The sequence below is a fragment of the Nelumbo lutea genome, chromosome 8 (genome assembly GCF_056320005.1).
Source record: "Nelumbo lutea isolate HS-2025 chromosome 8, American lotus-T2T, whole genome shotgun sequence".
Classification (NCBI taxonomy): domain Eukaryota; kingdom Viridiplantae; phylum Streptophyta; class Magnoliopsida; order Proteales; family Nelumbonaceae; genus Nelumbo; species Nelumbo lutea.
This window is the reverse complement of record NC_142691.1, coordinates 22,529,859-22,551,446: the sequence shown is the minus strand read 5'-3', so window position 1 is coordinate 22,551,446 and position 21,588 is coordinate 22,529,859. Positions and strand designations below refer to the sequence as shown.

Genomic DNA, 21,588 nt, shown 5'->3' with positions numbered 1-21,588 from the left:
ATGGAGAAAGCTTTCTCATACTAATATATGAAATTCAAATACCCTTTCTGCAGTGTTCATAGTTCATGCCTAAAAATCATAGTGGTTAGGAAGTAAGGGTGAATTTTTTGCTTGTTTCACAAAAGAGTTAACGTATGTTTGATATTAATGGATACGCATGCTATATCTAATGACATGGTGCTATTCTCTGTCAACTTTTATGCACTGGGTTTGTTTTTCATGAGACTTTAGTTTCGAACTTCCTAAAATGCAGTTCCAAAGAAATTTTTGTTGGGTACCAAGACAGACTTTCCAGATAAAAGTGCTTTTAAAGTTGGAACACGTTTTATTACATCCTTGGTTGTCCAGAAATTAGGGTTGTTTTTACATATTAATTTTAACAAAAAATGATAACTATGATACTCGTTTGTACATACTTAAAAGTTAAAACCAAGGTGAACTGAATACCAAATTTGAAGTTTTTGGTATAAGGTTTTCCTTTATCAAATACAATCAGTCTGAGGCCCTGAGGCCCATAAGGAGTCCAACCTATCAAGCTAGAACTAATTTTCCTCGCAACTCATCCAGGGACCAGGGATGGAAATTTCCCTATCCACATCCTGCAGGGATAGGAAAAATGGGAAAAACTGCCATCCCTATTCAGGATCTTATCAAGCAAATCAATAACTCGTAAGACCAGTTTCTATTTTCTGCAATTTATGTAATGGTAGATCCATTCACCGGCATAACCATTTCCAAATGGTCACCTTGATGGGCAGATAACAACTCAAAATGCTGGCTATACAAGGAGCTCCCCAACCCCGTGCTGTCCATCTCTTGGCAAGCCTGCAGAGCTCCCCCTACCGAGCTGAGAGAACTGGGTTCAAGATGCTCTCTCAAATCACTGGTGTGAACTCAATGGCATCTTCTGGATCATCAGTTTCAGAATTGATCAACTCTGTTTTCATTGGTTGGAATGGAATGTTTTAGGGTGAAATTTTTGTTCTTGGGTTTTGGGGCAAGGTGGGCTATGTCCTCCCTGTATTTTGTGATTTTATCTTGTTTATTTCTAATAAAATTCCAACGTGATCACCCCACCATCAGGAGTAAAGTTTAGGGTTAAAAAAGAATCCTATATAATGAGATTACATATACACTGGGATTCGGAAGAGACAACAAAAGAGAAAAAAAAGCTCTAGTTATCATGATGTATGGTGTAACATTCAATATATAAATAGGATCTTTTGATGCAACAAAGAATAGAGCTGGATATATGTTATCTTTTATAATTCCATTGCAGCAAGGGCAAAGTGTAGAGCAAGTGGAAGCTATGAGAATTCAAAGGAGTATGGAAGGTCTCAAAGGCAGCAGGGAGAAAGGATTTCAAAATGTGATATTTTTTCCAAATGCAAAAGATAAAACTAAGAGAGAAGGTTCTTAATCTCAACTGGTTGGATCAGTTATAGACCATAGTATGCAATCTGTCCAAAAAACATAGAATGCACTCTTTTGTTAATATTTTGGAAATGAAGTTGGTTTTGGTGTTATGTCAAAAACACATAAAAACAATTCCTTTTCATCACTTTGTCAAGGACCTATAGGTTTCAAAATATCTATTTTATTTTCTACATAGGTGGTAGACAGCTTTTTCAATCTAAAATGATTGTGATTTGTTTTTAGGCTGTAATACCTGAGCTATATTTTCAACGCCTTTAGTCTTTTCCAACAAAAACATTTTTCTAATTAATCTTCATAGTCAATCTACAGGCTGTTCACCAATATGTATGGTTTTATTTTTTAAATCAAAACAACTACCACATCACAAAATTATATTATTTTTCTATGTAGCAACTGGTTTTGTTTTTTTTTTTTTTTTTTGATGAATAGCAACTGGTTTTGTTTTCAAAATCAAAACTATAAACATCAAAAAAAAAAAGTTAAAAGGAATGGAATATCAAGTTTTCCTTGTAAAAGCGATGGAAATAACAGTTCAAATATTTCAGTCTGAAAAATTTTACATAGAGAAACAAACACAGCCATAATACAATATCAAGAAATAACTTAGTGAAACAGTGAACCACAAAAAGAGGGGAAATGATGAAAAAATAGAAAATGAAATAAAAATCAACATAGACCACACTCTAACTTCCATCTTGAACAGGTGCTTCAAGTAGCCTGACAGTACGAGGAAGCATAAACTCGGCAAATATTGGATAATGAGATGAAGGATAAAAACCATCAATGTTGTCATTCACTACCTCACAAGAAACAGGAACCAGAGATCGGCCTCTATATAGTACCCAATCAATATGTAGATCTTGAGTTTGCCGATCCCAGCAAAGGCAAAGTGCTCTGAATATCAGCTTGAGGAATTCAAGAGTTCCCTGTTTATCTCCTGCAAAAGAGATGAAATCTGAGTATGCTGTACTTTCATTGTCATTTGCACTATTGGAAGTAAAATAAAAATACCTTTGAATCCATGGTAAGTGCGTATGAGTGAAACATTTTTCCTCACACGTGCATTAGGCCATGCATCTCTCATGTCACCTACAACGCCATGCTCCCTGCAGGGAAAATAGCCAGCAGCAATCATTAGTTGCCAAAATGACATTGAAGTCCAGATATTTGTAATTGCATTAGAGTGAAAAGGCAAGAATTCTGAAACTGGATATGGAATGTACCATTTGGAAAATGGGAACCTCCCCACTAAAAACACAAAAGTTGTCCTTATTTATAGTAACAAAAATTAATACAGGAGTACTTTCATCCTTCTAAATAAGGACTATTTTACAGAATAAAACCTACCTATAGGAATCCTAACATTTTGGGGGCTAAACTCCCACCTAAGCTAGTTACCCTCTTTAACTTCACCCCTCCCCCACCCCCCCCCCCCAAAAAAAAAAACACTTGAACCATTTTGAAAAAAAATCTCCTATTTTTTTGGTTCTTTAAGGATATCTAACTACTGGTAATAGTGGTTAACTCTTCAAGGTTACATAGTTCCTTTTTCTGTTTGAATCATCCAATGCATGAATATTTAAAGAACATAAAAGGAAGAATAGAAAAAGAAAAAAAAAAAAAACAGAAAGGAAACTTGATCAAAGGACAGACAACTTGTCCCAAATTGTTTTGCAACAAGTTGATAGTCCAAATAATCCAACTGTCTGGTCTCGACCAGTTATTGTAACACTGGAAAATAGTATAATTAGAATGAAATAACATATGAATGGGAAAATATATAAAATACAAATAATGTAGCTCTAAAATATAAAATCAACAAAATCTCCAGAAATCGATACCTTGATCTTCCAAGCAGAAAGCGTCCTGTGGTGGATTCCTTCTGAGTGTTGAATCCTCCACAATATATAACTGGTAAGCTAGGAGGCAAGGATGCTATATGCTGCCACGTGAGCAAAGCACTCCTTCTACGGGCACGAGGGCTAAATTCATCCATGTTTGTATTTACTATCTGGAATGAAAAACCAGGTGGCTCTACTCCTTTGAGTTGAAATGTGTGGAAATCATGTCAATCAAACAAACCTATAATGTTGTTCAAAGTAACAAATCTGGATAGAAATTCAACAAAGGAAAGAAAAAAAAAGAGACAAGTGTAGGGGTCTAAAAGAAAAACAGGATATTGCCCAAGTTGCAATGGATGGAACTACAGACCCCCATGATGTGCTTCCTGGAACGGAAGGTGACTCTGACAACCAAAAGGTTCCACCTTCTAGCAGCTCAACCTTCATTAAATAAGACAATCTTAGGAATAAGTAATATTTATAAAATTCCCTTCACAATAGATATTACAATTATCTAAAACAGGTTCCAGTGAAAGGATTCGATACCTTCTCCTTGTCATAAAAGATAGTGCAATGCTCATCTGAAGTGTCATGGGGTCCTTTTCTTGAAATCCCAAATTGGCCATAACCTAAATGACAAGAGTAAAAGAATCATTTTTTAGCACAGATGAAAAGGTGGTTTTTTAACTGCTGCTAAAGCTTCTGAAGCAGAAAGAATGTGATATCTGCCCATGCAAAAAGTAGGTTGATTATTACATTGGTTGTTGGGAAAACTAAAAAAGAAAAAGAAAAAGAAAACTTCATATGAAATGACTAATAAGTGATAACCAAAATAAACTTCCATGGACACACCACATTTAGTTCTCTAAGCTGTGTATTCAATTCTGAAGTCTCAGCAGTATATCCAAACTATTCCAAGTTTAGAATGAAACATCAGACCATGTCCAAAAGTATGAGCTGATAAAGAAAATTTCTGCAACATGCCATTTTAGCTATAGAAAATGTCTGAAGTTAGAATATAGGAAAATACTTTAAAAACAAGAAAAAACTGGAATAGAATGGTTTAAATTCTAACTAAAAACTGCAAAGAAATAAATGATACAATGACAGAAGCTTCTTAATACAAAGCATGTCTTCTCCTAAAATCAAAAGGCTAAGTACATGTAAGTTTTTTCTTCAATGTTCTAGTATAAATCTTCTCCGCTCCATTATATCTTTAACAGTGTAATACTCACAAAAGTTAACAATCTATGATATCCAGGTACCTATATAAGGTTGCTGTATTATGTCAGATACTCAAATACTTTCAATTTTTTGTGTAAATTCTGCATCTGAAACCTTGTCTATCTGTGTCCTCCTCATATCACAGGTAACAACTATTACCCACTTGATGATTAATCCTATTCCATCAATAAGTAGGTCATTGGGCAACCCTGGGCCCATGAAAAGTGGCAGTTTTGTCTCAGATGAGGAAGGAATTGTTATCTAGGCTTAGAGCAATCCTATAGGAAGTACCAATTTCCATGAAGGTGGAAAAGAAGAATGGCTGTTCTTGTTGGAAGATAACGCCTTCTTTTCTGAAGGTAAGGGTCATTATGAACTTGAAACCCACCCACAAAATGTGTCCTGTACTGGGCAGTCTTGCAGTGGAATGGAAATATAAACATGGATACGAGAACTAAATGAATACAAGGAAAGGAGTGAAATTGACAATCACTATAAGGAAGTGGGAAAGGAAATGAAAATACCTTGGCAAAGCTTTCTAAAAGAAGGGAAACATATCTAACTATTCCAAAATTACAAGCATATGGCAAACTAAAAGTTCTATGTTGAATACCTTAACTTTGAAATCCCAAATAGTCACAAGACAATGTAAATACTGTAGCTTGAGCCACCAACTAATTTAAATCTTATATAATTAGATCTAAATTAGAAATTAAAAACATTGAATTAATTGACACTCCTTTTGATAGATTAAATGATTGATTGTATATTTAGATCCGAAAGGAACTGAAAACTTGATTAGTTGTTTGCCACCTCATCTTTAATTCCCTTTTGTAAAAATAAAAATCCTTCCTCCCGTCGTGATAATAGGGTTTGGTACCAGATCAATCTGACATATTACCTGGCAAACCTTGCTGAAGAAAATCTAACTGCGACCTTACACCTACAGCAGGAATCCATCACTAAAATCTCAGATACAGGATCCCATATTAAACAGTTAAAACAAAAGCAAGCATTCATCAGAAAACAAAAACAAAAACAAAAGTAAGCAACAAAATGTCAAAACGGAAAAACCATGGTTAACCTCCCTTAAAGGAAAAAAGCGTGAAATGCAGCAAGAACCCATGTCAGGAAGCATCATTATACAAAACCCAAGTCAATCATTTCAGAAGAGAAAACTCAACTAGTGGCAAAAGGAAGCAAAACCCATCTCGAAAAACAGACCAAATTAAAACCCAGATCGACCACTTCAGCAAAAAAAGAAAAAAAGAACCAAGTACGAGGAAAACCTTGCTGAGTGCAGAGGATCATCGGAGAATAGCTGGTAATGACGCTTATGCACAAATCTCTCCTTTTCTCCCATGAGTTTGGACCATCTTCTGGCTGATCTTCGTGGAGATTGAAGGTCATTACAGTGAGAGAAACGCTCATTTTTCTTGGAATCTAAGTTTACTTCTACATGATCAACGATCAATCCAGAAACTTCTATGAGAATACGAAGAACAAAGTGGCATTTTCTTCTTTCTTTTCTTCTCACTGTGATCAGTGATCAGATCCCAAGTGATACACTCTATTGGGTTATAGTCTTCTAAACCTGGAGCTGAGTAAATCTCGTCGTCCTGGTCAAGCAAACGAGAAAGAAACTGAGACGAATCAATCCTTTGTCTGAAACCAGAGTCCTGTGAAGAGTGAACCCAACTACAAAATCAAAATGACACATAGACCAGGCATTTGATTGATGTAGGGGAGTAGGGCTGTCAATGGATCGGGTCGGACTGAAAGAAGCAAACCTGACCGGTCCTACTATATCTTATCATGTTACAAAAATACCCTTAATCCAATTATCGTGGTATACTTGTAATACATAACATGGTTTTTTAAACCGGATCGGACCGAAAAAACCAGGAATCAGTCATGTGATCAGTTTCGTTTTATCTCATAATTGTTATTTTATCAAAAACCATTGATTTAATCGATAAATATTGATCTAAGTGATTGAACCGTTCAAACCATTCAATGATTTGACCATTTTCTATTTTTTTTTATTTTTTATTAGAACAAACCATTCATTCAATTCAAACAGTTGGATTATTTAACCTGAGAACCGGACTCTGACCAGTTCGTTGACCGGTTCAATTTTAAAAACCCTCATACATACTATCATATCATCGTATAAAATGTATCAACTTGAAAAAATGAATAGGTCAACTGTCAAATTATAGGTCCTCATTAATAATTTAGGTCTGTTATAAGTGTTTATTGAGACAAGTACTTAAAAGATTCAAAAAGCATCCAATTAAGCTGAAATGGGCGTCAAAGAATGTTTAATAAGCTCTTTTTTACCAAAAAGCATCATTCAAAGCCAAAAAATATGGCATTTCTATAAATGCTTTTTCAATAACCTAACAATCAAAATACATACTACCCCCATTTGATAGAAACACTTTTTCAGCAAGCATTAAATCACTAATAAGTTCTTATTGGGATAAGCACTTATTTAAACAATAAGCAATCTCAAACACTGCCCAAACCATTTTGCAATTATATATATGGGGTCAAGGATCAAGTTTTGCAATATCATTCCGTTTAATATTATTTCGGTCAATGTCATTTTTGTCTGCTTTTAGCCTTTTTTTACTTCCTTCAACTTAGTTCCTCTCAGAGACACTAAAATAATGTTCATATTCATCATATTAGGCTTCATTTGACATTCCTTATTTTAAGCACTTATTTCTTTTTTACAGTTAAAATTCCTCTATGAACATTAAGTATTTAATTGCAAAAAGAGATAACTTCTTAAAATAAAGAATGTTAAATGCAGCTTCGAATTAGGTGACTTCCAATTAATGGTTTCAGATATTCATTTATTGGTTTGGGACCGGATCTATCCTATCCTGGACCAGATCCAGCTCATTAACAGCACTAGATTGTGGTTGGAGTAGGAGAGGGTTGCAAACAACACAGGTTGGCCTGATTACAAACTCAATTCTAATCAACAATGCCTAATCACTCTATGGGGGTGTTCTACAACATCAATGTTCTTTGCTTTTATTTGTTTTTGAAATTATCACATCACAAAGAAAAAATATGTTCTTGAATTTTATTTTTGTTTTGGTAAGCAAAAATAAGTTTAGATTAGTTTAAAAAATATATACGTTTTTGGAATCATCAAAATAATAGTTTTAAAAATAAAAATAAATTTTCTAGTGTAAAAATTATATGATTTGTGGAACATGATGCTAAATAACCAAATAAAAACATGTTTTTGAAACCAAAAATTCAAAAACATGTTTTTGGTTTTAATCCTGAAAATTAAAAATGCATGCACAACCAAAAATATATTTGTATTTTTTTTGATAAATAATCTATTTTCAAGCCAAATGGTTTTGATTTGTTTTTAAAACAAACAACGACAAAAACAACTCACATTGTAGAATGGCTCCTACAATTATAGATTGGGCCTTTAAATCATTTCGCACTACTTCAACTTATGTCTATCTTGTTTGGCTTGTTTCTAACTCTTCTGAACCTTTCAACTTGTAACATGTTTTTTTTTTTTTTTACGTTTGTTTTTATGTGTAGACCTGTTCATGGTCAGGTAGCCCAACCGCCCAACCTGCTCCTTGGTTGGGCTTGGACATGTAGTTAAGCCTGCGGCCTGACCTTGGGCCCAAAGCACCAAGCTCGATTATGTTTCGGGCCAGGCTTGGAATTTGTCAAAAAAGCCTAGCTCAGCCCAACTAGTTTATATAATATTTATTATAACATATATTAATATATATACATGTTTTTATTTTTTTTTCTTTCTAATTTCTAAATTCATAAGTCCCAAAACCCTATTTGAGCCCAACGTTCCCCTTTTCTCTCTCACTCTGTTCATTGTTTTCCTAAGAAACTCATGTCTCAAAGGTCAGAGCTCAACCTAGCAACGGCCAGTGGATCAATATGCGTTCTTCTCTAGCAAGGTAGCAATCTCCGACGAATGGACCAGTGGTTCTCAATTCCCTATTCGGCTGTTTCTTCTCAATTGTTCCTTCTCTCTGTTCAGTGGCGGCAGCAAGCCTGACCAGGTCCTCTCTCTCTCTTTCTCTCTCTGTTCAGTGATAGTAAGTTGAGATTTGGGTTTCAGGCTCAGGCCTAAGTTATAGGCCCGATGGTTGATCTACGCTCAGGTTTGGGCCTGGAAAAAATTTGTTAATGAAGAGTGAAAGCCCAGCCCAACCCATGAACAAATCTAGGATAATGGCAAATAGTTGGAGCTATTCTAAGCCTTCACAGAACACATGAACTTAATGGAGAAGATTAAAAAAACAAAAGGAGAACGCCCAAAATCCAAAATTCCTGCACCGACAAGACTAACTTATGAACAACAGAGTCAAATCATTTTCCTCTAAGATAAGCAATATTCCCCTAATTAGAATAAAACATTTTCCGCCTGCTTATTTGATGTTGTATTTTAGGAAGGCCGATACGTTTTAGTTTTCCTCCAATAATTATATAATCCATTTACTCTTATAGACACAAAATTTGAGCTTAAAACCTAAATCACTTTGCTAGCAAACCCATACCTAAAAATGAAAATGTTAGAAATCTCTTGCTTTCTAGGAAAACAAATTACCACAAAACATTGAACTATATTTTTTTCTCTAACCATGTCAGAAAAAAAAAAACGGAATGAGCAATCTTGGCCATCCAAGAAGTAGTGAGTAGTGAAACTCTTGTGTTAGACTATGGGCCTATGGCCATATATCCCCCACCAATAGCCCTTTAGGCTATGTTTGGTTTGAAGGAAAAGGTAGGGAAAGGAGGGAAAAAGTAGGAAAATTTATATAATGTTTGTAAAGATTTTTCTACCTTTCCCCTCATTTCCTTACCTTTTCCTTCAAAGGAAACATAGCGATTTGCCACTTTGCTTAATTATGTATCTACACTATGTGCCCATTTTGAAGGGCTGAAGCACACACACGGCTCTGGCTTTCTGAGGTGGGCCCCTCATGAACAGCTTATAAGCTATGTTTCGTAAAAAATCTGAAGAGCTCAAATTGACTGACAGCTATCCTTTTCAACTTTTTTTTTTTTCAAATCTCAAGTGCTTTAAAGCAGTTAATCTTCAACTCAGCCCTCCCAAATGAGCCTACCTCTGTAATGAGCAAGCACTCCCCAAATCTTCACATTTTCAATTAAACTATGGTTAAAAGAAATCCCTTCATCTTGTCATTAGGGGAACAAACAGGTCGGATCTAGAGCAAATCCAACCTCTACAAGGAAAAACACATATATGGTGGGATCCATGCCAGATCTAAATTTTGATAGGATCTATAGCCAGATTCGAGTCATATGTGGAGATATGGAGCTGATAAGGCTCTTGTATAAACCCCCGCCATTTTATGAAATGGGTAACTCATGGACCCATTTTCTGCTGTCAAAGACAAAACTTTAGTACCCTTTCCTTGGACAGCCATGGGATCATCGTCCCTGTATACATCAACAACCAGAAGGACGCCCTGCGGTCCAGACTCTTCTACGGTAACCCTTCAGAAGGTATCGTGGATTTATGCCCACGAAACATGATCAAGATTTATGGCAACCTTCTGGTTCCAGTGGAATTCAATGTTCATCATCAGGTGAGAGCAATTAGGGTTTAAAGCATTTATAAAAGTTAATAAAGATTAATACATACATACATACATATCAGTTTTTAATGTTATATATAGATCATGGAAATTCAACTTTGCACAACATTGGCCTACACTCAAGTTTACAGAGCCCTCCTCTTACTATTTTTTAAACATATGCAAGCAGAAAGAGACACAGATACATGGACAAGAAATTAAGACCCAGACAGACAAGAGTTGCCAACTTGAAGTGGAATACCTAGTACCACAGTACACTTTCCATGTGAAAGAACACAGAGCTACAATCTTGCCAGCTGCCACCACACTATAGAATACGTATGATCAGTGCACAGTGCACTAAATTCTGAAAGTTCAGGTTAGCGGCCCACAGGTACCCTACATGAACATTGAGAATACTTCCATATTTGTCATGATGAGATGGAATTCAGATCTGTGCCCCATTGGGCTTAATGACAAGTATGAGAGATGATGAGACATCATTAAGAAATATTTCCTACACAAGACCAGGATGTGCTGTGGGGCATTATGGGACGCCCCGTGAGGTGCAGATGTAAACTCGGAGAGACATTTTCAATACACCATTGGGATGTGCTGTGGGGCATGTGGAGCGCATTCTGTGGGATGCCCATGTGAATTCACATTTTGAATGAGACTGAGCAAATTTATTTACTTCTTAATTTTAAGAATCGCCCAAATGCTTCCTTCTAATTCCATTTTTTATAAGTATGTTGTCCGTTGCTTTTAGTATCAAAACAAATTAAAGCGAGGAAAATAATTGCTAACAAAAATGACAAAACCAATAGCTGAAATTAAAATGCTTCAACCCCTTTGCACATCATGTGTTACATGCAAATCTACCATGATACAGCCAAATGAAACATCACAGAAAGGCATCTAGAGAGTGAAGAAAAGTTACTCTCATTAAAATAAATCATAAATAATAATATAATTTAAATATATATCGTAAAGCAGTTTATTAATTGATTGTTTGAACGTCACAAGAAAAAACAAAATTGTACTAACACTGTTCCGTTCCATGCATTTGGAATATCTTCATATTTGTATTGCATCAAATCCGATTTCCCAGGTTTCGTGTAACATTTGTTCACCCCGGCCGTCCAAATACTTGACAAACCGGGAAAGCTTTTTATTTGGTAGTCAAGTCTATAATGCAATGAAATGGAAGACCGTAATGAAATTTCATACAAAGAAACAGGCTTTAAATAGGTAATAAAAGATACAGGCAATATATGACTAATAAAAATTATAGGCAAATAAATAACTGAATTTTGCAACTTGTTTGCCAGGGCAACATCTTCCAAATGATAGCCCAAAGATTCAAATCCATAGCAATTTTAGAACCGGGAGGCTGCGTAAGACAACCCCCTGCAATGGGGTAGCCCTAATATATTTTGCTTCTTATTTTTGTTTACCCAAATGACCAATGCCCATCCATTTAATTCCTTTGTGTTTTCATTAATCTTATTTTCCCTCTAGCAAGTTTACCATAAATGCATTTTCATTACCACTGAAAATCATTAAAAGGCAGACTCAAACCACGATTTACTCTGAAAACAAAAAAAAAAAAAAAAACGTTTTCCATTTTCCTTTTCCTCATCAATTACATTTTATTTGATAATGAACGAATTTTTCTACACCCAACTGAGATCTCTCTTGGAATTGTGCTTACACATGATTACCATGCCTCAACATGAACTATGATGAATTTGCTTGAACCCACTCCACCAGGGTTGAGACACCAAATCCGGTAGCAGTGCGTTTCTTCTCATTCCAAACAGGACCCGCCATGTCTATGTGCATCCACTGAACTTTCTCATCAACGAACTGCAAAAAGGGAAACCATCCAATCTTAGAATCGTATTATGCCTTCAGTTTTCTTTCTTTCTTTTTTCCTTTTTGCTAGATAAAAACTAATACATCCAGTTGTCCACTTGTTTTTTCTTATTGTTGCATTTGGTTCGTGGTTGGAATGGGAATCGAAATCCCCTATCAGAATCATAACGGCCTAATCCCCCCACCTGTTGGGTTTGGAAATCAGAATCGAATTCCAATTGATGCATTTTGGAGGGGGCCAACAGAGAGACGAAGAAAAACAACTGAAAAATATAAAATAATAATAATAAACAATGCTAGAAAATGAGAATCAATGACCAGCGGTGATTGACCTCACTAGAGTGATCGGCTTTAGCTGCTGAGGAGCAAGAAAAGATGGAAGGAGGATTGGCATCAGGTTAAAGAGAAATAGGGTTTGGAAGAGTCATGTTTTTGAGGCTAGAATGGGATTCCCAATCTCATGGAGGTTGGAATAACCATTCCCTCCCTCAAAGGAAGAAACGCCATGCCACCAAGAACGGAAATTGGATTACGATTCCATCCAACCAAACAGCATGGCCATTCCGATTCCGATTCCGATTCTAGACCCCTATTCCCACAAACCAAACGGACCCTTCTTTTTGTGTGGTGGGGACGAAGGTAAAGCCGTATAGGTCAGCAGCCCACCACGAGTTTGAATCTGCCAATAACAAACAAAACTAGGGACAGCCCTGTTGTGTGCAACCTGTACTTAACCCTTGAGAATTTTCAAAAAACAAGGTGCACGAATGCATGTAGTGCTTGTATGTTAAGGATAGGTGGCATCAACTTATACTGTGCCAAGCGTTGTTTGTACTAGCAGATCTGGATTCCCTTCATGGGAATATTGGCCTCTGCCAATGATCTCTGCTTGCCCAACCAAATTTCTTGGCTAAACTCAGAAGCCGGTCTGATGTCATGTCATCAACCTCACTTGCACCATCTCATGTGGTTGTATGGCAGACATGAAGATGGGTCAGTAGCCAGTTAGCTACCATTCCGATTATGAGAAACAACATGAAAACTTTCCCCTAACCATCCAATTGGAATGTGGTAGAATGGTTAAGACTTAGGATCACTCTCACACTAAACTTCCAAACTTTTTTGGCTGAGAGATCTCCAATGTGAACCTATCTATTGAACAAGGCCCAACTAGTTCATGAATTTCGTGGCATACATGTCCACTCAATGGAGTTTAGAGGAGCAAAAGTCCTTATCTAAGCATTTTCCTATACAAGTATATAGTATACCAGATCATAATCATGTAGGTACCTGTTTCAGGAATAGGGCTGCAGTGATAGCACCACCTTGACGGCCTCCAGTGTTAACCATGTCAGCTACTCCTGATTTCATGGACTCCCAATAGCTATCCTCTAAAGGCATCCTCCAAAGTTTTTCCCCACTGATTTCTGAAGCTGCAAATACCTCCTTTGCTAGGTCATCACTCGGTGTGAAGACTCCTGCATCATAAATAAAGGTTTCCAATAGATAGATGGATAAAAACTTCTAATTAACCTCTTTAGAAAAATTTAGAAAATATTTTGAAGAGTAAGACGCAGGCCACCATATAAAATGGTCATGCACACTTTGACTGTGTTACATTAAAACATAGGGTAAAGTAAGACCAGAGGAAAATGAATTTCAAAGAATGGAATAAAAAAGTAAAGACATATGACCGAATATACCTGCAATGGAAGGCCCAAGTGCAACTATACACGCCCCAGTTAATGTTGCCAAATCAACTATCTGTATCAAAAAGTTTAAATAAAAATTACAAAAAGGAACGCCTATGTAGAATCAAAAGGAATATCTAAATGAGACAATGGAAAAGAATATAACTTTCAATGAATATATTTTACAACCCGGAATCCAAAAGAATGTCAAGGACGATGGATCTTCTCAAATGAACAAAAGTTCAAAGACAAAATTGAATCCATGAATAATGTAAATTCCATGAAATCTTGAAACTCAAACTGCTAAGTTAAATAGAAGATTAGCTGGCAGACCATATATACAAACTCATAAGTGTTACTACCAGTAGATGATGATAAAGGCCAATAAACAATTTCTGTGAATTCCCTAGTCAAATCCCCAAATTTCCCATTTCTTACATTGATTTTTAGTGGCTTGATGACAAACGTCACAAATGTTCAAGGACAATGCATTTCCACCTGAAGGAACCCATATGAATGACCTATCTGGGCTGGACCTTGGCCCACCAATATAGACAAGAACTACTCAACTGCAAACTCAGGATTCAAAAGAAATTAACTGTCAAAACCATTTCAGTAGACTTCTCTTTTTCTCCTATCCTTGTTTCTTTTGAGAATACAAAAAGAAAAAAAAAAAAAAAGTACTTTAAAAGAAACAAGCAAAACAAAAGCTCAGGCTGTTCCTAGACCTAGAGCCTGATGTACAATTAGGGGTGGCAATTTTTCAACCCAACCCAACCACTAATTGATAGGTTGGGTTCTATCCATTTAATTCTGGGTCACTACAGGTTGGGTCACCCAATAAAGGGTGACTTGATGGTTTGGGTGGGTTGGGTCATGGATACCTAACAGATAACTCATTACCTTTCATGATATTTTGACCCTCTCTGGTTCCAAACCCTGAATTGTTCTCACACTATACCTCTCTCTCTCTCTCTCTCTACAATTTTATCAGCAGATCCCTCGCATTTTCCCAACCAGCATATCATCCATCATGTCTGCTATTGGGATCTTCTCCATTACTCATTTTCAGGTATTGATCAGTGACTTTGAGCCATTTCAAACGAAGAAGTGATAAATTTACCACATCTTGCATGTGAGGAGACAATGGATGCACCGCCACCATGGATCAAGAATTCAGTTACAGTACCTCTGTTTTCATCCAAGAATTGGGGTTATAGGATCGATGAGCTAAAAAGCTTGGATAATTTCGAGACTTGGATAACAACACCACAAATCAAGACCTCAGCTGTCATAAGAACTAGAGGGGGTAAAAGGCCCAATGAGCTCAGATAATTCTGTGGCTCATTGTCGGTGATCGGTGGGAACTCTCGGACTTCACGATTGTGGACAGGCTTAAGTTATCCCTTGTTTCTTCTAAAAAATTGAGCCCAGAAAGTGTTTCATGAATATCCCCAAAGGTAGAATTAATAACTAATTCTATACATCGTGTGCTAGCTTTCATTGTTTCTCTATTTCTTGCTACCTACGATTTACTTTTCTATTTTTCTTTTGCAACTTTATTATTTATTTTCATTTTGTGTTTTTTATAATCCCTGTTATATTTTCCTACAACTTCTATTATCTTTTTGTATTTTTTTTAATATTTTGTTATGCCTTTTGTAATTTTGTTAGCTTTTTTTTCATTTTTTGTGTTTTTTATAATATTTGTTTTATTTTTCTTGTAATTTTTTTTTGTTTGCATCTTTCTATGTTTTAATGATTTAAAAATTGATGGGTTGGGTGGGGTCAAGGCAGGTTTGGGTTCAACCTAACCCGTTTATTTTCTCCAAATGGGTTATTAATGGGTTGACGAGTTAGATGGGTTGGTTGAAGCTCAACCCAAACCCAACCCATCCAAACACCCGCCCAATTGTCACCCCTATGTACAAGGCAAGGGCATGACTGAATACGACTGAATGAAGTGTGGTGCCACTTAAAAAAAATAAAAGAAAAACTTAATATATATGAATATCCAAATCTAAGTTCTGAAAGAAACAAAAAAATTAAATATTACAGAAAGTTTATTAATTTGATTTTAGAGTACTGTGCTATTAACACAAAACGCCTTGTACATTTAAGTCTTTCATAGGTTTTAGACTCTAAACATCATACTTACAAGTTACAACTTGTGACATATTTAAGTTGCCCATTCAATACCAAATTTAAGGTTAATTCATCGAAAGATGACAAAAATCGAGGCAAGACACTCCTTTCAGGTGAGTCATACACCAGAAAATGAGTCTCACCTATGAGCCCAGGCACACCAGAGGTGCAACTTTTGGTAACATCGAAGAAGACAATGAAAGTATATTCTATAAATGAGATTTTTATACACTTTATTCATTAAATAGTAAAAAGAGTAACAGTCAACAACAAACTCTTCAAAAAGGTTCCCTATCATTTTTTAATATCTCAAATACATAAGTGCATGTATCATTATGCATTTGTCTATGTTATGTGTGTACACACATCATAGTTTTAAAAGCACTGAAGTGAGGCATTGAGGTGCATGCCCCGAGGCAAGGTGAAGCCAAAATGCCTGGCCTCAAGCGCCTTACCCATCTGCTAAGAGGCTACTGCTGCTATTATTGAGAGGCTGATGCCTCATACAAAAAGCATTAAAACCGGAAAAAGAAAAAAAGAAAATAGATTATAAATTAGTTATAATACTTATTAAAATTTAAGAAAATTGATTATTTAGTTGTTTATAAATAAAATAAAACAATTTACACTAAAAATTTCCCATAGTACTTATTTTAAACCAAAAATATGTCATTTATTTTTCTCTTTCTAAATGTACATGTTAGAATAGGGTTTCTTTTCCCCAAATCTAATTACAATGAACAAGAATATCCCTAAACAAGTTTTGCTTTGGGTCAGAGGCAAACCCCAACATCTTTTTTTTTGGGGATCAATCTGTCCCCAACATCTTTGTTGTGTAAGGGGCTCTCTCTGCTTCGACTAACCCACCTACACTCCGGCAGACCCCTCACCCCCATCCCCCTTTTGCTAGCTTTAGTTCTTCATCATTTATAAATTAGATTGTATTGGAAAAGTCTGAAATATGTAAAATATCTAAAGCCATTTTTATTTGGGTAAAAAGGTTATAAATATAAAATTAAATTAAAAGAAAAGCATCACATTATAAAGAACACAATTTAATACATAAAAATAAAAATTAAAAATAAATTATATTTATACTTTGAGGCTTTGGTCTCAAACCACCTTGAGGCTTATGCCTCGCCTCCACTTTTAGCCTTTTAAAAGCTTGACACACATACATATGTGCTAACATTATTGAAGATTCATAATTATCAAAAAAAAAAAAAAAACATTATTGAAGATTCAGTTGCAATGAAGTCCTCAACCCAAAACAAAAGCCAAAAGACATGAGTTTCATTCCAAATCATCCTCATCTTCCTTACCTGATGTATGAATCATGTTCTATCATTATGCCCTATCTAGAGGCCATATCTTTCTCTTAAAGAACAATTTGAACTTTTTTCACCATTAAAGTCAGTTAATATCATAATTCATGATATTGTATTTGAACCATACCTTCCCTACACCTTGGTTGCAAGCATATACCAAGGCATCTGCAAGAGTAAGTCTGCCTTCTGCGTCAGTGTTGTTAACCTGCATTAGATAATGAATCCCACAAGCCACACTTAAACCTCACATATAACTGAAAGAATTTTTCAGCATAAGCATAAAAAGTAAGCAGGGCCTTTGAAGGGCCACCAGATTGTTCTATGACACTATGCAACATGTTCTCCTCAAAATAAATAAACAACCAGCAGTAATAACATTCAAGAACAAAGTGGAAGATACTGGTTAAGGTACAAAGCACTTTTCACCAAAGTCTTAAGATGGTTAAGGTACAAAGCAGTTTTTAATCATTAGTGGACTAGCAGCTAGATGACAACAGTTGCATCGACAAAATATGTACAAATACAATTGTCTTCAAAGTATGACCATCAAAAAAACAAAAAAAAAAAAGACTGATCTAAGGTCTCTTTGCAGGTTGATGAACCATAGGATGAATGAAAACCCGAAGTATTAAAAGATGGAACAAAAAAATCCAAACTGAGTGCTCAGATGTGCATTTCCAATTATTAACTAGACTGATGTCAAAGGGGAACCATGCCAATACAAGGTTGGGCATGAGTGTCAAGTGGATCCAGTTTAATGTTTGAAGCAACACCACATGGCACAAGAGATGAAAAATAGAAACAAATCAAGTTTTGAAAGATCAGAACCCTTTTCCCATGAAGAAAAATTCAGATGGCAAAGATAAATGTTACCCCTTGTTGTATGACAGAGAATATGATAGTTAAGTATGAAGTAAAATAGAAACCATGGTCATTTACCCTTATATATAATACGATGGATATGTCATGTGTTGAGACCCCTCCCACATGCAGGTGAAGGGTTTATTTAGTTTCTTCTTTTTTTTTTTTTTTTTTTTGGTGGGGGGCAGGGCAGGGGTGTTAAAGAAAGCAACCTAGAAATTACAAGAAGATAATGTTAAAAGAAAACGTATTACCTCAATAGTCTTGCCATTTGAAGCTGTGACAATGTCCCCAGGTCTCATGCCTGTACCACTAATCATGTTCTCACAAGCTGCAACAATGAAATGGACCTGAAGATAAAGGACCATTAGCCATGTACAAGACCATGCCCAACCAATTTTAATTGCTTTAAGGGGGGGGGAACAAATTGTGGAACCCAACAAAAAATAAACAACCTACCTCTACTCCTGGAGGTTTGATTTGGCCAATGGCTTTTGCTGCACCTAGCACTGCTGCTGAACCTCCCATATCAAACTTCATGAGCTCAATAGAACAACCTGGTCCAGTCTTGATGTTGTAGCCACCACTGTTAACATAGAAGATGAAAAACATTCAAGTCAGTGTAATAGACGCAAAAGCTAAAAAGAAGCAAGGATATTCCCTCCATTGCCTTCTTGTTGCAACAATAGAAACAGGAATAGGTGTTATTTGTGTGATGAGTCTGACACAGACAGCCTTTTCACAAAAAAATGTGTGCAGGAAGACCTATGAAACATGTATTAATTGAAACTTCTACTTAAGGATAAAAGTAAGCCAATCCCAACATAAAGAGATGGATCATTAAATGTATCACATAAAAAATGTCTAAATTAGATGGTTGCATGTGGCAAATCAGTTAAATTTTCTTAAGACCTTGTTGTGTGCCACATAGATATAAACATGAATATGGCTCCCCTCATGAAATCCCACTTTAAAGCAGTTATTCCTCAATTACTTCTCTGCTTTTAAGTAAGAACAGAATAGCGAAGGGAAGTAATTACCTGTCAAATGTTAAACCCTTTCCGACTAATGCCAACTTGGCTTTGACTGCACCACCTGGAGGTTTATAACATAAATGAATGAAATGTGGAGGATTTGCAGAAGCAGCAGCAACACCCAGATAGGAACCCATTTTCAGTTTTTTGCATTGTTCCACATCCAATATTGTTGCAGTAAGAACATCATTGCACATGGAAGCAATTTTGGAAGCTTCTTCCGCCAATACCCCTGATATGACAGACAAACAGTGACGAGCCACACTCAGTAATCTTTATCAGTTTCTTCCAGAGGCCAACAAATACAAGGCCAAATAAGCACAAGAAAGAAGTTCGACTGCCAATTAGGTCTCCCAAATGGATGATATAGCCATATAGACAGTAAGTGAAGGGAGACAGTATTATCTATGAAGCAGATAGTATATTTGGTGGGATGCTACTGGTCCTTCGTGTCAACATAAAATATAAAAAGACGATCACTTGAAAGGCATTATGCTTTTCTACAACTTTTAGTATGATTGTCCCGCTAAGCCGAAGACAAGTTCATTTATTGATTCCAGATTCTCCATTACATTGTCACATATCCGATGGATTAAAACGCCAAAAACCACGCTTTTGCCAAGAACAAATCATAAAGTATTGTTCCTAGATGGAAAATAACTATTTCATGAACAAATTACCAAATATGCATAGAACACCAACATAGAAAAATAAAAAAATAAGTCCAGGTATAGTTAGAAATGCAGATTCAGAAAGATGAGAAGAACTCTTACGAACCAGGGGTAAGCACATTAGCGGGTGAATTTACAAGCTCTTTCCCAAGTATCACCCCTGAACAAACATCACCTACATACTTGAGCTTATTTTGTAGTTCAGGTCCAGTCCCAAGACCAAGGATATCAACCGACTTAAGCAACGATTTCTTTGACTCTGACTTAAACCTATTGTCTTCATAAGCCCCCAGCACAGTTCCTGTGACAACAAGAAAAGTCCCAACAAATTCATCATAATATAACAAGAACGCCAATCTCAACCTAAGAAGGCATCAATTCATCGTACACATACCCGATGCTATTGCTGAAACAGTGTTAAGCTTTGAATTTCCAGAAATCCCCTCAGAAGAAGCAAGCGCAATAGCAACATCACTTGCTTGGGCAGCCTTAGCGGCTGCTCCAACAGCTTCACCAAGGCTCCGGTAAGTAGTCGTGCCCGACGATGGTAAGCACGGCCCAAGCCCAACCAGACCGATCCTTTTCGAGCCCAAACCCGGAAGCCTGAGAACCGTTGACTGTCCAGATTTCCCTGTGAAGTCCTCCTCCGCGGACGCTTCGGCCAATAGGCCACCCAAATGGGCATCTAGCTTTCTCAAGATCGAATTTTTGAACTTAGAATTTTCATCCTTGGCCATGTCTTTCTCTGTAACACCCACTGCAAGGATGTCTCCTTTCCATTCCACCAAATCGATTTCTTTCGCAGAGAAGGCAATCTGTCAAAAGTTTTCACAAACAGGTAACATGCATGCCAAACTCTAAACCAATCAACACTACAAACGCCAACAAACAAGTAATTTGACAAACCCATCTGGATATTTCAATCTCTAAGCAACAATAATCATGTAAAAAGAGAGAATGAGATTGCAAAAGTTTCAAGGAAGGGAAAAGTAGAGACCTTGGGGACCTCAACATTAGCGGGTTGAGTAAGACCAAGAGTGGCCCGAATGGCCGACGTATGAGCCATGCGGAGACGGCGAGGAGAAGAGAGAGGGGTAAGGAGAGAGAGGCGCAGAGCAGGAGACGGGCGTAGTTTGGTAAGGATTAGAGAAGTGGAGGAACCAACAAGGGAAGAGACTAGCGAAACAACATTTACAGCCATAGTCCGAGGAAAGTTTCCTTCCGTTATGGATCAAGAAGAATCAGGTGCGCTCGAATGTCGGGCATTGACATCATACGCACGCTGCATGCATCTGTCAAGTGGATGTGGTGGTGCTGATACGTCGCTCTTCCTTATCGAAGCTCTGATTTTGGAATTGTTATTATAGAAGGTGTTCCAAGCAGGTAGAATGGTGATGTTAGGATGGGACACTTTTGACCATTGGATTGGATTCGAACATCCTCCGATTTCGGTGACAATTAGCAGATCTCACAGTGTCTAATATCTGATTCTGACGGAGGTACATTACCACGAAGAACACATAATCTATCGAGTGAACACGTATCCGAAGTCGACTTTCCTGGATTTGGATGTGATAGCTTTTGCATCCGCTTAATAATCGGATCTAAGGCGAATCCATACCCACCTTATCTTAATTAAAATCCGAGTCGAATAAAACTATTATTATTATGGATTTTTTGCATAAAGTTTAGGATAAAATATAAAAACCTCTCCTAAACTTTTGGACATTTTAATACAAACCTCCCTTCCGTTACTGACGAGACGAAAAACTTTTGACTGATGCATTATTTTTCCAAAATACCTATTTTACCTTAAATCGTTCTTCGCCAAGTGAAAATGTGAAATACCTTGTTGACTTTCAAATG

General features: G+C 36.5%; 2 protein-coding genes across 4 annotated transcripts; both read right to left on the bottom strand.

The window, feature by feature from the left end:
* Nucleotides 1-1,938: 1,938 nt before the first annotated feature.
* Nucleotides 1,939-6,279, bottom strand: LOC148843322 (uncharacterized). Of its 3 annotated transcripts, XM_088958931.1 has the most exons (7): nt 5,792-6,279; nt 5,404-5,445; nt 3,825-3,907; nt 3,618-3,719; nt 3,279-3,493; nt 2,449-2,543; nt 1,939-2,374 (listed from the first exon to the last, which is right to left on the bottom strand). In XM_088958931.1, the coding sequence occupies exons 1-7, from the start codon at nt 5,931-5,933 to the stop codon at nt 2,121-2,123; spliced, it is 933 nt and encodes a 310-aa protein (XP_088815057.1). In that variant the 5' UTR covers nt 5,934-6,279; the 3' UTR covers nt 1,939-2,120. The 3 variants fall into 3 exon arrangements, with proteins under 3 accessions (XP_088815057.1, XP_088815058.1, XP_088815059.1); XM_088958932.1 differs by lacking the exon at nt 5,404-5,445; XM_088958933.1 differs by lacking the exon at nt 3,279-3,493 and having other exon boundaries at nt 3,649-3,719; nt 5,792-6,224.
* Nucleotides 6,280-11,746: 5,467 nt separating this feature from the next.
* Nucleotides 11,747-21,223, bottom strand: LOC148843321 (leucine aminopeptidase 1-like). The gene is made up of 10 exons (XM_088958818.1): nt 20,720-21,223; nt 20,117-20,537; nt 19,829-20,023; nt 19,058-19,283; nt 18,477-18,603; nt 18,272-18,367; nt 17,284-17,361; nt 13,696-13,756; nt 13,283-13,470; nt 11,747-11,983 (listed from the first exon to the last, which is right to left on the bottom strand). The coding sequence occupies exons 1-10, from the start codon at nt 20,921-20,923 to the stop codon at nt 11,855-11,857; spliced, it is 1,725 nt and encodes a 574-aa protein (XP_088814944.1). The 5' UTR covers nt 20,924-21,223; the 3' UTR covers nt 11,747-11,854.
* Between the last annotated feature and the right edge of the window lie 365 nt (nt 21,224-21,588).